Raw genomic sequence first — 12,898 nt, 5'->3', positions numbered from 1 at the left:
TGCCTGTCGTTCTCTCGCGCGCGCGCGTGCGTGTTCTATCTCTAATATCTCGCTGCCTGTCGTTCTCTCCCGCGCGCGCGTGCGTGTTCTATCTCTAATATCTCGCTGCCTGTCGTTCTCTCCCGCGCGCGCGTGCGTGTTCTATCTCTAATATCTCGCTGCCTGTCGTTCTCTCCCGCGCGCGCGTGCGTTTTCTATCTCTAATATCTCGCTGCCTGCCGTTCTCTCCCGCGTGCTCTCTCCATCACTCCATCCCTTCCTTCATCACCCTCGACCCTCTCGATCTCTCTCGCTAAACTTACTTTACTATCGTTCGGTTTGATGCAGATCGCTTACAGCAGCTGACGATAGAGGACGCTGCCGGCGCTATTGCTAAGCAGACGGATGAGAGGCGCACGGCTATAGTTTTCATTGCCTACCACCGAGGCGGCAGCACGTTCACCGGCGACATGCTCAACGTTCATCCGGACGTCTTCTACCTGTACGAGCCGCTGCGGCAGATATGGCAGGCGAACAAACACCTTCCCGGCGTCGACGACGACGTACTGGAGACGCTAGCCTTGCAGGCGCTGCCGAGGTTCCTGCTCTGCCAATTCTCGGACCTGCCAATCGACTGGTTCGTCGACGGTGTCGCCGAGAAGAAGGGCATATTCGCGCGAAATAGCGCCCTCGTGCGAGGGCTCGGCTGCGAGAAGACGAAGACGTCGGTGGAGCAGTGGCAGTCGTGTCCGCTGGGGAAGCTCACTGTCGGCAGCCTGGAGCGAGAGTGTCTCTCGAGGGTCGTCGCCACGAAGCTGATCCGACCGACGATAGGGGGTGCGATCTTGCCGCTGCTCGACGACAGTCGTCTGCACGTCAAAGTCGTACATCTGGTGCGCGATCCTCGCGGGCTGCTCGCATCCGTGCACAAACTCCCCAGCACGCATCCCGACCACGTTCCCGCCAGGATGATTCGTGCCGAAGCCAAGCGCATCTGCGCGCGCATGCGCGCGAACATGTTCAGCGCCGAGGGCATCCGAAGTAGCGACTATCTGCTGCTGCGCTACGAGGATGCGGCGATTCACACGGCTAGCTCCATGGAAGAGCTGCACAGCTTCGCCGGTCTGGCCAGCAGTCGGCAGCTGCTGGAAAGTTTCGTGGCGGCGCACACGGGACCTGCCATCGGTTCTAACTACCACTGGGAGGCGGTCCGCGAGAACTCTACGGCCACGGCGCTCTCGTGGACCATGACCCTGGGAAGACGCTCCGTTATTCAGATAGAAAATGTCTGTTCGGACGTGCTTCAGGCACTAGGGTATAAACGAATGTATAGTAGATAACCTTTGGCTCTCGCGTCGGTTTGGGTTCACAGTTACGTGGGGTTGTATCGTGTGATTTTAATTATAGTGCTGTCGAAATCATATGTTACCTATATACATTGTGTACATAAATAAAATTTGCGGCTGGATCATTACCAAGTATAAAGTATACACAGAATGTATAACAAGCACACCTATTTGCATTGTGTGTCTTAATCGATCGAAAACGGTTTGAATATCCTTCAAATGTTGCTCAAACGTAGCGGAAAAGACGACGATGTCGTCAATATAAACCGTAGCACATACGTTAAGTAAACCCTTTAACACAGAATTTAAAAGCTGTTGAAATATACCTGGTGCCCCGGAAAGGCCAAAAGGTAAATATTTCCGCAGATAAGAATTTGAACACGTTACCGTACAAGTTTTTAATTTATCAATGGGATCCATTGGAATTTGAAAATATCCTGATTTTAAATCCAAAGTTGTGTAATATTGCGACTTACCTAAACTGGCTAGAATGTCGGCGATTAAAGGTAGGGGATACGAGATCTTTGTTGTCAGGGCGTTTAATCGGCGGAAATCAATAACTAAACGTCCTGCGGGGTCGTCACGTTTTTTAACTAAAAAAACAGGGTGAACTCCAGTCTGAGGTACCTTCTTCGACTATACCTGCTTGTAATAGCCTGTCGAAATGTTTATTCATTTGTTCCCTTTGTAATAGAGGTGTTCTGTAAGGTCTCTGTTTGAGAGGGGCGTTATCTCGCGTATCAATTTTCATGTGCACTAGCTTAGTCGAGCCAAGCTCATAATCATTGCTTGCAAATAATTCCTTATTAGTTGTAATTAGTTTCTGCATTTCGTCCCGATAGGTGGCGTGTAAGTGGCTTAACTTGACCAAACGACTGCTATTGTTAGGAGGGTGGACTGGTTTATCCTTGGGCATGTCATTAGCATTTTGTAGTGGCACTGTTAATGACCGTGTAGAGGCCTGCATAGAATTCTGTACACCCATACGGGGCAGGTTTGTAGGCGCGACAAACGGTTGACAATCACGTACTAACGCTATGCGCTGTATGTATGGGTACTCGCCCTGCTGTATGTATGGCGCATGGCGTGTGCGCACTGGTGTGTATAATGCTATCTCTGTACCTGCTTGTATGAATGTGCCTGCTAGCGTGGCATTGTGTAAAGCAATCTGTGTTGTGTTGACCGCTGGCCGTCGTGTATGCGTGTCCGTGCTGTTAGCAATCTGTATTTTACCTGCACACATACGCGTAGCCTTCGCCGGAATATGGATGTCTGAGGTAACTATAAATGTCTGAGCGGACTTTGAATCCAAAATTTGTATTGTAGAATTATTTATGATTAACCGTCGCTGTGCGCAATCTATGATAACTTTATGGTACTGTAGAAAGTCATATCCAAGCAAGACAGTTTGAAACAAATCTCGCACAATGAAAAATGTGTGTTTAACTGTTAAGTTCGCTATTGTTATAGGCAAAATTGCTTTCCCTATAACAAAAAGATCTTTCCCGCTAGCGGACCGTAATATTTGCGTGTGAGCTGATGAGAAAGCATACGAGAATTTTGATTCAAGCTGTTCCCATAGAGCCTGAGTTATAATCGATACGGCCGAACCAGAATCAATAAGTGCATGTGATTGTTGCTCTGCGACTGAAACTATACATAGTGGTAAATTGTTAGTGTTTGTCGTTAACGAGGGGTCCAATCTATTGTTATCTAAGTTAGAGCGAGATGTTAAATTCACCGACTCTATCGTCTCGCATTGCGAAGATCGGTGGGAAGGTTTACCGACCTCCAAGATGGCGACTGGCGTGAACAATTCGCCCAGAAATGGCCCGCGGTGTTACAAATCACACAGATTGGAACGCCTGTCGCTGTGTACCGGAATGTCGCATCTCTGCTGGGAGTGATTAGTGGGCGCTGCATTTGTTGCTGCTGTGGGTAATTAAACTGGGCGGGGTACCGTGGTGGCGGGCGCATGGTTGACATATCACGCTGTTGCGGTCTAGAAAATGCTTGACGTTGGGGAACATACTCTCGTTGACTCCAGTTAGTGTATCGCACAGGGTTTGAATTTTGATAACTGCCTCCGTTATTGTACCTAGGCTGCGGCGGCGAATAATTAGCGTTCTGTCTGGCTGGTCGCTCATCAGTAGTTTGTCTGTCTGGTCGCTCGACATTGTCGTAAGCCTGTCGTAAAGCTGTGACTAGTTTACGAATATCATTGATCTGTCGCTGAACTGTCTGCGAGTCTGTTAACGATATTGCTGTCACGTCTGGGTCGTCAGTGGACCTCTGAATTCTCATGTTAATTTCTTTTTCCAAAACTGATTCATATTTGGCAATTTCTACCGCTTTTTGAAATGTAGACGGTTTTTTCCGCACTAATTTTTTCTTTAAAACATCAGCGTTTAAACCATCAATAAAAGCGTCAATATACCTTAGTTGTAGACTTACATCGTTATCATCTAACTGGCCGAAAGCCATTTTTCCCAGCTGTTCCAATCGTTTAGCAAACGATGAAAGGGATTCTGAATGCCTTTGCTTTATCTTTTTCAATTTTTGAAAAGCGAGCGGTGCTTCACTCGCATCTGTGTAACGTGTTTTTAAAATTTCCAAAAAATGTTTCCACCGAATTTCAGGTGAAACGGTTAGAATCTCAGCGGCATAATTCGCCGGTTCGCCTCCAAGTAAACGAAAAGCGAGACGAACGCGTCGTTTATCATCAGTCTCGTCCAAAATAACAAATAGATGGGAAATGTTTTGGGCCCACTGAGTAAAGGTTACTGGCGTATCATCTGTCCCGTTAAACTCTTTATACCCTGATACGAGTAATAACGATTGTATTTCCTTAACCAATTCCTGCATAGGTTGCTTTGGAAAAGAAATCTCTGTGTCTCGCGCGTCAACTTCGTCATCTGACACATCTGCGTTACGACGATCTATGTTATCGTCGGAGAGTAGTGGGTGGGTTTGAATACGGGGTGTAACAGTTGTCATGATTAAAATTTACAATTAGTTATAATAAGATTTTAGGGTAGTAACGGTTCACAATTTGCGATGCGTATCCCAACAATTCGATATATTTCAATCATAAACTAGCACTTACGATTTCATCGTGATAGAGTTATGGCAGCCCGTATTCTGTTGACTTCGTATTTGTGCTCACAATCTCGGTGTATGCGTACACAGCCGAGCGAGGTATGAAAAACAAACTTATGTTAGACGCAGTACGTGTGTTATAAACAATAATCTCAACACAAGAAAAACGTCTTGTAGTACTGTAGCTTACGTACGAGACTGTACGGTAGCTGTATAGTCAGTACGTATTTCAAAGGTATATGAAATATACTTTTAAAATTATATGAGACTCTGAACATATATTAAACATACATACACATACACATACTTTAAGTACCTAGTATAGTCTATCTATTAAGTGCTAGCCTTACCAAGTTTTTAACCACGGCACCAGCTGTAATACTTCTTTTCCCATCCGTGTATACGTGTACGCTCAGGTGTGTCGGTGTGTGTGTGATCGTGTGTATGATCGTGGCTCGAGTGTATGATCGTGGCTCGTTACTAGTGAGTAGTGATAATGAGATATTGTTTTAGAATTTCTTATATGTAGTGCTCTGCACATACTGATCTAGCTCTAGAACTATAGTATAGCTCTCTGCTCCGCCGCAGGGCAATAGAACATACTATGGCAATTTCCAGGGAGTACCGTAACAAAGACAACTTTTTTGCGTTTAATAACTTGTTCGGTATGCCAAATAATGCACATTCTCTGCCGCACAAATGTCTTAAGTTACTACAAACACTAAAATTAAACCACAAACTACCGCTTAAATGTTGTACTTGCTATATTACTCGTCGACGAAGATTGTTTACCAACTTGTAACCGCCATTTTTCGCTAGTGGCACTAGTGAGCGGGCACAATGTGTTTCCAAGTGGAGGGGTGGGAAGGTTGCACGCAGTTGCAAACCGCCATTTTTCGTTGCGCAGCGCTAGCGCGGTTTGCAACCGCGTGCAACCGGGCCCACCCCTCCACTTGGAAATATACATTGTGCCCGCTCACTAGCGAAAAATGGCGGTTACAAGTTGGTAAACAATCTTTGTCGGCGAGTAATATAACAAGTACAACATTTAAGCGTTAGTTTGCGGTTTAATTTTAGCGTTTGTAGTAACTTAAGACATTTGTGCGGCAGAGAATGTGCTTTATTTGGCATACCGAATAAGCTACTAACCGCAAAAAAGTTGTCTTTGCTTACTCCCTGGAAATTGCCATAGCATGTTCTATAGCCCTGCGGCGGGGTGGAGGGCTATAGTTCTAGAGCTAATTAATACTGATCATGCACATTCAAACATCCACACATACCCACTTTACAGACATACAGTGACTATCATAACAGTAATTGTCCAAACTGGATTTATTGAAGCAGATGGATGACAAATTGACAAATCACCTGTACTTGATCAACTGATTGTTTCAGAGTTGCTCGGAGACTTGTTACGCAAGCGACCGAAAGAAACAGATGGCGTGGAATCGTGCATCGTTGTAGACAATATACCCCAGGTTGGGCAGGATCGACTGGAAAAACTGCAGATGGTCCTGCGAAAGATCTTCTCAAAGTTCGGAAAGATCGTCAATGAGTTTTACCCAAAGGAGAACGGAAAGACAATGGGGTGTGTGGCACGCGATCAGAAGTTCTACATGTATAGGATTAAACCTAATGTTACGATGCGAGAAGGCTAGAGACCCTGTGTTTTTTCATTTAAAAAAATTAAAATTGTTTAAATATACAGACTCAACTTCAGCCAACCATGTGAAGTGCCTATGGTCACATCTGCTTCTATGTGTTTTCATGCTAAACTAGTCGAGTTGGAAAAAGAAAACTCCTCTCTTGATTTACATTGTGATAACACAGTGCCATTGAAGCACATCCCCTTAATTTTCTCTTGGTTGAGGCTAGCTCTAGAACTATAGCCCTTCGCTCTGCCACAGGTGACTGAGCGAAGGGCTATAGTTCTAGAGCTAGGTTGAGGCATGCTTACAGTGCGTTTTTCACACACGACATTGCAAACATATTGGTCCCATGTCACGGGTCGCGGGCTGTATCTTTGTGGTCCTTATTTTACAGCTATGTGTTTTTTGAGTATGGGAACCCAAATAGTGCTAGGGAGGCTGTAAAGATGACAAAAGGCTACAAGCTTGACAAGCTGCACACCTTCGAGGTCAATCTGCTTACGGATTTTGACAAGTGAGTATAGGAAATGTGTTTCGTAGCTTGCTGTGGAAGGAGTTTATAAACTTACCACTCATGTAAATCTTTGACTCTTTGAATTCAAAAACCTTATTTCAGTCCGAGCATTTGCACTATCCTCGCTATCCTGGCTAAATTTCTATGTTATTCTCTCCATGTTTTTCTCATTTTGATTGAGAAATTCTAACTCACAGAGTGGCCATTTTTTTGTTTAACAAAAAGTGAAAATGGTGCATGCAGGGTGCGAAATTAGCACCGGCATATGCCGACAAATTATTTGGATGGCCAGTAAGATTGGCAAAACACCGGCCCTCCGAGCCGGTGCTTTCAGCCGTGTTAGCTAGTACCTACATTTTTGCTCACCTTGACATCGTCAAGATTTTTAGGCAAGTTTTAGGCAGTGCCTAAATCTGAATATTATAAAAACGTTAAATGGCGATCATTTAGGTGTAACGCCATCACTCGCCCACATCTCAGACTTTCACATCTCAAACATTATTTTCACATAAAAAATTACACATATAATTATCAAGAATATATATATAATGGGAGTTTTCCCATATATACTCTTTGTTTCTATAATGTACGTCGATGGTTGCTGAATTAAAACTGACTTCTTCTCACTCACTCATTTGTGTCCTTTTTTTGTGGTGAGCTACAGTGTCATTGACACTTTCATTATTTATAGCATTAATGAGCAAATAGCCTATATTAATATTTTACCTGAATGCAGGCATGAAAATTTCCCGCGTTTCCGCGGATTTCCGCTTTTTCCCCGATCCCAGAATTGTTTCCACATTTTCAGTTTTTTTTCGAGTTCACGTGCCGGTCATTTTCATGCCTGTGAATGATATCACGCTATAATATATCAACATTTTACGAATTTGAAATCGAGAATGCAAGCGCGAAACATGACATTGACAAAAACACTTCGGACATCATTCAAGATCTGCATTATAGTCTGTTCAACAGCAACCGCACACTTCAACATTTTTCAGACAAGCAAGAGTCGGTGAAACAGTCTTGCGTTTATTTTTGAGAAAAATAACAGAATTTGTGAGGGCTGGTAAATTATTGCTGTTACCAACCCTCTGGGCCAGTGCAAAAATCTTAATTTCATGCCCTGTGCATGTATTGTGTGTGCATAGCAGTTATGCTAAAAATGTGAAAAAAAGCAGATTAAAATTCCTTGCCTAGAAAGTTGAGGCTTGGCCATTTTCGTGGTTCATTGTGGATTTGTTGTCGTTGTCCAGGTACAGTAACATACCAGAAGACTGGGAACCTCCGGAACCACAACTCTACAAAGATCCGGTAAGGGTTGCGTGCTAGCCAGGTAGATATTGAGATTAGTAGTAATAATACCAACTATAGCTAATGTCACACTGAATTAATTTCCAATCTCCCGTAATTTGAACCAGCTTCATTTTGTCCCGTCAGAATCGTGCTAAAATATTTTGGACACTGAAATAGTGTTTTACATACTTAGTGAGTTGTGTTTCTCATTTCCTTATAAAAATTTACATGGTTGTCTTGTTAGCCTGATCTCTGTAAATTGTACGTATTCTTCGGCGCTCCCATTGCTAATGTTATACTTCTGTGCCTCGTTCAGGGTAACTTGCGGCATTGGCTGATGGACAATGACTGCCACGACCAGTACAGTGTGATTCACGATGGTGGAGATCGCACGTGCATCTTCCTCAACACGCCGCTAGAACCAAGGATGTTGGAAGAGCGAGCTGTGAGTTATCCAATGCGGAAGCGATTGTGAACGAGGAGAGAGAGAAAGCGAGAGCGTGCGAGAGAGAAAGATGAAAATGAGGGGAGAAACTGAGAGGAAAGAGAAAATTGTTAGAACTGTGACACTGGGGAATGGATGGCGATTAGTGAAACAAACCGTATGTGCGATTGATGCTTCTCGCCGCCAGTGCTGGTTTTGATGTCGCTGATCATATAGTATTCCATAATTCCATTTAACAAATATATTTGAGAGTTAGCGTGGATTATGGTAACAGCGGTTCATCACCGTACTTGTGTTGGATCACGTTCCTTCCCGAGGCAAATGTGATCGTGTTTCTTCTACAGAAATGGACCGAGACGTACGTGCGCTGGTCACCACTGGGCACGTATCTCGCCACGTTCCACCAGCGCGGCATCGCTCTCTGGGGTGGCGAGAACTTCCGGCAGATCATGAAATTCAGCCACAGCGGTGTTCACCTGATCGACTTTTCGCCGTGTGAAAAGTAGGTGCCCAGGCTTCGGGTGGGTAAGCTCGTTTATTAATAGACGCGAACAGGAGAGATGCAGTCGAAACTGTCTCCGATGAGAGTTGCCGTTCACACGAGTTAAAGAATGGTCACGAAATAAGAGCTAAAGGTCGCCGTGGGGCAGCTGGAAACCTTCACACTTCAGCGCCATATTGTAATGTCCCCTCTGTCTCTGAGCAGCAGGGTTTGCGTTACCGTCGTGTGTCGTTTTTACGTTGTCGGATATTTGTTGAACACTGTTTGGCGTTACTTCTCCAGGTATCTGGTCACGTTCAGCCCACTGCCCGACAACAAAGACGATCCTCAAGCGATCATCATCTGGGATCTGCGCACCGGCATCAAGAAGCGTGGCTTTCACTGCGAGAAGGATTCGGTGTGGCCCATATTCAAGTAAGGGTTATGCTTTTAGCGTTGTTGTTTGCAGTATCAACAATACCACCAAATTGTGTTTCGTTAGAGCACGGGGACTGTGTTGACGGCTGACTGAGTTTTAGTGTGCGATTTATACTAGCCTGACAAATGATTGCTTTTTTGAATAGGTGGAGTCATGATGGAAAGTACTTAGCTAGAATGAGCCCAGACACGCTGTCTGTCTATGAGACACCGGTGAGCATTTGTTTCCTATAAAATTGCTGTTGTAAAGGGTAACGTGACTCATTTTGTGCTAAACTCAGCTGTATTCGTCCTGCGTCGTGAACATTGTTTACGTGTACCATGAGAGCTGAGTGATTGTCTTGTGTGAGAAATTAAACGTGCGTGTTGTGGCGTGGCAGCATTGAGCTGTCCCCTGAGGTGTTGACACAAGTTGCTCTAGTATGTTTGCTCACACACAGCGTGGTGCAGGTTGGTAATGTGTAATATGTAATTGTCATTGTAATCGTAAATGTCATGTGCATCTTATGTGCACTTCTGGCCAGCCATAAAATATGCTACTGTGCAGCAATGAACATTGTACGTACGCCTGTTCCACGCGATTAGGTTGCTACTAGGTTGCTCATGCGATTCTTTGCTCGTCCCCCTGCAGTCGTTCGCGCTACTGGACAAGAAGAGTCTGAAGGTCACGAATCTGAAGGACTTCTCCTGGTCTCCGTCGGACAACATCATTGTCTACTGGGTGCCGGAGGACAACAACGTGCCCGCACGCGTCGTCCTCCTCGAGATGCCGAGCCGCAAGGAGCTGCGCGTGAAGAACCTGTTCAGGTGAGACACGCGCTTGCCATGTCGACAACCGCGGCGCGTGCGCTCGACTGAGCGCGCATGTTGCCTTCACCTTAAAGAAATTAATTGATGGTGGTTAATTATTGATATTCTAAGAATAGTGTGTGTGTGCGTGTGCGCGCGTGTGTGTGTTTGCATTTGACATGGTGCTTCCGAAATATACTGATATGCTGAGCCAGTGACTGACCATGTGTGGTTCTTTTTGACAGTGTGGCCGACATCAAGATGTTTTGGCAGAAGACAGGCGATTACTTATCTGTGAAGGTTGACCGCTATGCTAAGTCCAGGAAAGATGACAAGGGGGAGGTCAAGTTTGCCGTAAGTAGCCTACGGTGATGTGAATAGATCCAGGAATATGTGATGAATGGGGCAGCATAAATGTAAACAGATAAATCTCACCTGTAATTTTGTTAATGCGTAAAACGCCCAAGTCGGGAAATCGCTCAATCGATAAAGCTGGTTGCGTATTTGTTTCGCTTTGTGTCTACTCATTCATAAAATCTTGTCAATGTTTAACAGGGCATGTACTACAATTTCGAAATATTCCACATACGAGAAAAGCAAATACCAGTGGATGTCGTGGAATTAAAAGGTTTGTAGTCGGATCATGCCCCTTAGGCAGTGTGAAGGATGTGGTAACCGTGCATCTTGCTCAGCGTCATTTTTTTTCATTCACCTACTACTTAACTTGTACTGCAGAATCGATTCTCCCACAAGACCTTGGTTATTATAGCCTCGCATCTAAATTTTTACATCAGCATCTACCATGCTGATGTTATATTGGTAGGTTTATTGTCAGTAGCCGAGCACAATGACCTTCGCTCCTGTCCGTTAACGTTGGCATTACATGGTTGTTAGCTCGTGCGTGTATACATCGGCCCTCAATCACGAAAGGTTTCCTACTTGTAGGAACAGATTTAGCGAGGTACTAGCACGGTCGGATGCCTGCGAAATGTAATTGTTACGTGCGGTTTCAGAGCCCATCATCGCATTCGCCTGGGAGCCAGTAGGCAGCAAGTTTGCCGTGATCCACGGAGAATCGACACGAATCACCGTTAGCTTCTACACCGTCAAGTCCGACAACCAAGTGTCCTTATTCAGTAAGTACGGTTTCAGTTGCGGCGGCATTGACACTGAGCGTGGGTACAATATCGGCGGACTTTGCTCACGACGTCGGCTGTATGCTCCCGCAGTTCCACTTCTACGCACGTCTCTGTCGGAGGCGGCGCTGCTGCGCCGTTCGCTAACGATCGTCTCTGCCGATCGCTATCTGACGTCACTATTGGCCTCGACACGCCCCCTTAGACGGCGAGTTTACTGGACGGTTTGGAATGGTCAAGTTGTCCGTTCTACGTGGCTGCATGGCATGGCACGACTAAGCTTAATCGTCTTTAAGATTAATTGTTTCCAAAACCTGCCGCGACATCCTAACATTCTATCCCTTAGGCTAGCCGGTAGCTTTACAACTTCCTTAATTAGTTTCTTCTAATCAACTTTCCCTCTTGGTAATATTAGCTTCATTACATATGTTACCTATATACATTGTGTACATAAATAAAATTTGCGGCTGGATCATTACCAAGTATAAAGTATACACAGAAAGTATAACAAGCACACCTATTTGCATTGTGGTGCCAGTATATTTACCCTCTATTGTAAATATAAACAACAAACCTGCAATTAATAGCTCCCATTCTTTTATAGTTATATATAGAAATTGCCCATTCTCTATTGCTATATTGCTCTATTGCTATTGCTCTATTGCTCTATTGCCCATTCTCTTATATAAATTTAGAAACCTGAGACATAACTTAATTATTAATTTACACGCTCATTACAAAATATTGACGCGGTGGTAGGCACACTTTTATTTTTTCTCTATTATTTGAATATATTATAAAAACATGGCGTGTCCTTGCATCAGGCAGTAATCAAAATAAAGCAACTCCTACGTAAAGCTATGCATATGGCATGTTTTTCTTAATCTGTAAACGCTACAAAAAAAACCGAGCTTGTTTTAATGAGCCTCCTTTCTTCAAGTTTGGAAATATCAAGGACGGATAGGAAATAGGAGTATAATAAGTGGAGCTCCGTCTTATTACATAAGGGGGCAATGTGTTTCATTTTTGTTCTATAGAAAACGTTCCTAGTGCATGAGTATGCCCTCTATCTTTTAATTACATAATTTCATCTTCATATCATATCTGTTAGCATATAGTAAGCCTGCGCATTGACACGCCTGGCCATATTATCTATTGCGCATTATAGAAACGTTTTGAAGATTTGCCGCCTTATAATTAATCAGGGGAGTCATGTGGATGAATATGATTTTATAACAATCTAATCCTTAATATGTGTTCTCTACAACCAGGTTCATAATTTTTACAAAATTATATATGAAGTATTATGAACCTACGTATTGCATTCTATACTTCTTGTGCGCGACACTAGCGCCGACCAACGGCAGCGAAAAATGTATATGACATAGACATTACAAAAACACAGTTACAAGTTGTGTATATATGATATTTATGCTACAGAGTTATGTAGAAATCAAAAGGGGCATATAACACAGGCACTTAGACCGTTTCAATAATAAAATTATAGTCAATAAAATCAAATTGTAATTACTACCAACATCTCCGTGTTTGTGTCTCTACCTAATAGTTCCACGTAAATGTCATTCATTTACTCCTATATATACTACACACAATCTCACCGCACTCACGCCACTAAATACTAAGCACAACGTTACAGAAAGACAGAGAAATGAGATGAGAAGGAGTGTGTGTGTGTGTGTGTGTGTGTGTGTGTGTGTGTGTGTGT

The 12,898-nt window shown here is 44.0% G+C and overlaps 2 protein-coding genes across 2 annotated transcripts in view; both read left to right on the top strand.

The window, feature by feature from the left end:
• The window catches only part of LOC106820896 (carbohydrate sulfotransferase 3-like), a 6,809-nt gene extending 5,325 nt beyond the window's left edge, over nucleotides 1-1,484 (top strand). The window contains exon 2 of the mRNA XM_014825492.1: nucleotides 328-1,484. Within this exon, the coding sequence (XP_014680978.1) occupies nucleotides 328-1,319 (992 nt within the window). The 3' untranslated portion in view covers nucleotides 1,320-1,484. The remainder of the gene's footprint in view (nucleotides 1-327) is intronic.
• A 4,335-nt stretch (nucleotides 1,485-5,819) lies between these two features.
• LOC106820895 (eukaryotic translation initiation factor 3 subunit B-like) overlaps nucleotides 5,820-12,898 on the top strand; it is a gene marked incomplete at its 5' end in the record, with an annotated part of 17,329 nt that continues 10,250 nt past the window's right edge. Inside the window, 11 exon segments of the mRNA XM_014825491.1 lie at nucleotides 5,820-6,012; nucleotides 6,468-6,587; nucleotides 7,844-7,901; nucleotides 8,200-8,328; nucleotides 8,673-8,830; nucleotides 9,113-9,244; nucleotides 9,394-9,460; nucleotides 9,879-10,054; nucleotides 10,282-10,390; nucleotides 10,592-10,664; nucleotides 11,050-11,172. Coding sequence (XP_014680977.1) covers nucleotides 5,820-6,012; nucleotides 6,468-6,587; nucleotides 7,844-7,901; nucleotides 8,200-8,328; nucleotides 8,673-8,830; nucleotides 9,113-9,244; nucleotides 9,394-9,460; nucleotides 9,879-10,054; nucleotides 10,282-10,390; nucleotides 10,592-10,664; nucleotides 11,050-11,172 — 1,338 coding nt within the window.

This window comes from Priapulus caudatus, unplaced genomic scaffold (genome assembly GCF_000485595.1).
Source record: "Priapulus caudatus unplaced genomic scaffold, Priapulus_caudatus-5.0.1 Scaffold51, whole genome shotgun sequence".
Classification (NCBI taxonomy): Eukaryota; Metazoa; Priapulida; class Priapulimorpha; order Priapulimorphida; family Priapulidae; genus Priapulus; species Priapulus caudatus.
The sequence above is the reverse complement of the archived record's forward strand: the minus strand, read 5'-3'. Positions and strand labels throughout refer to the sequence as shown.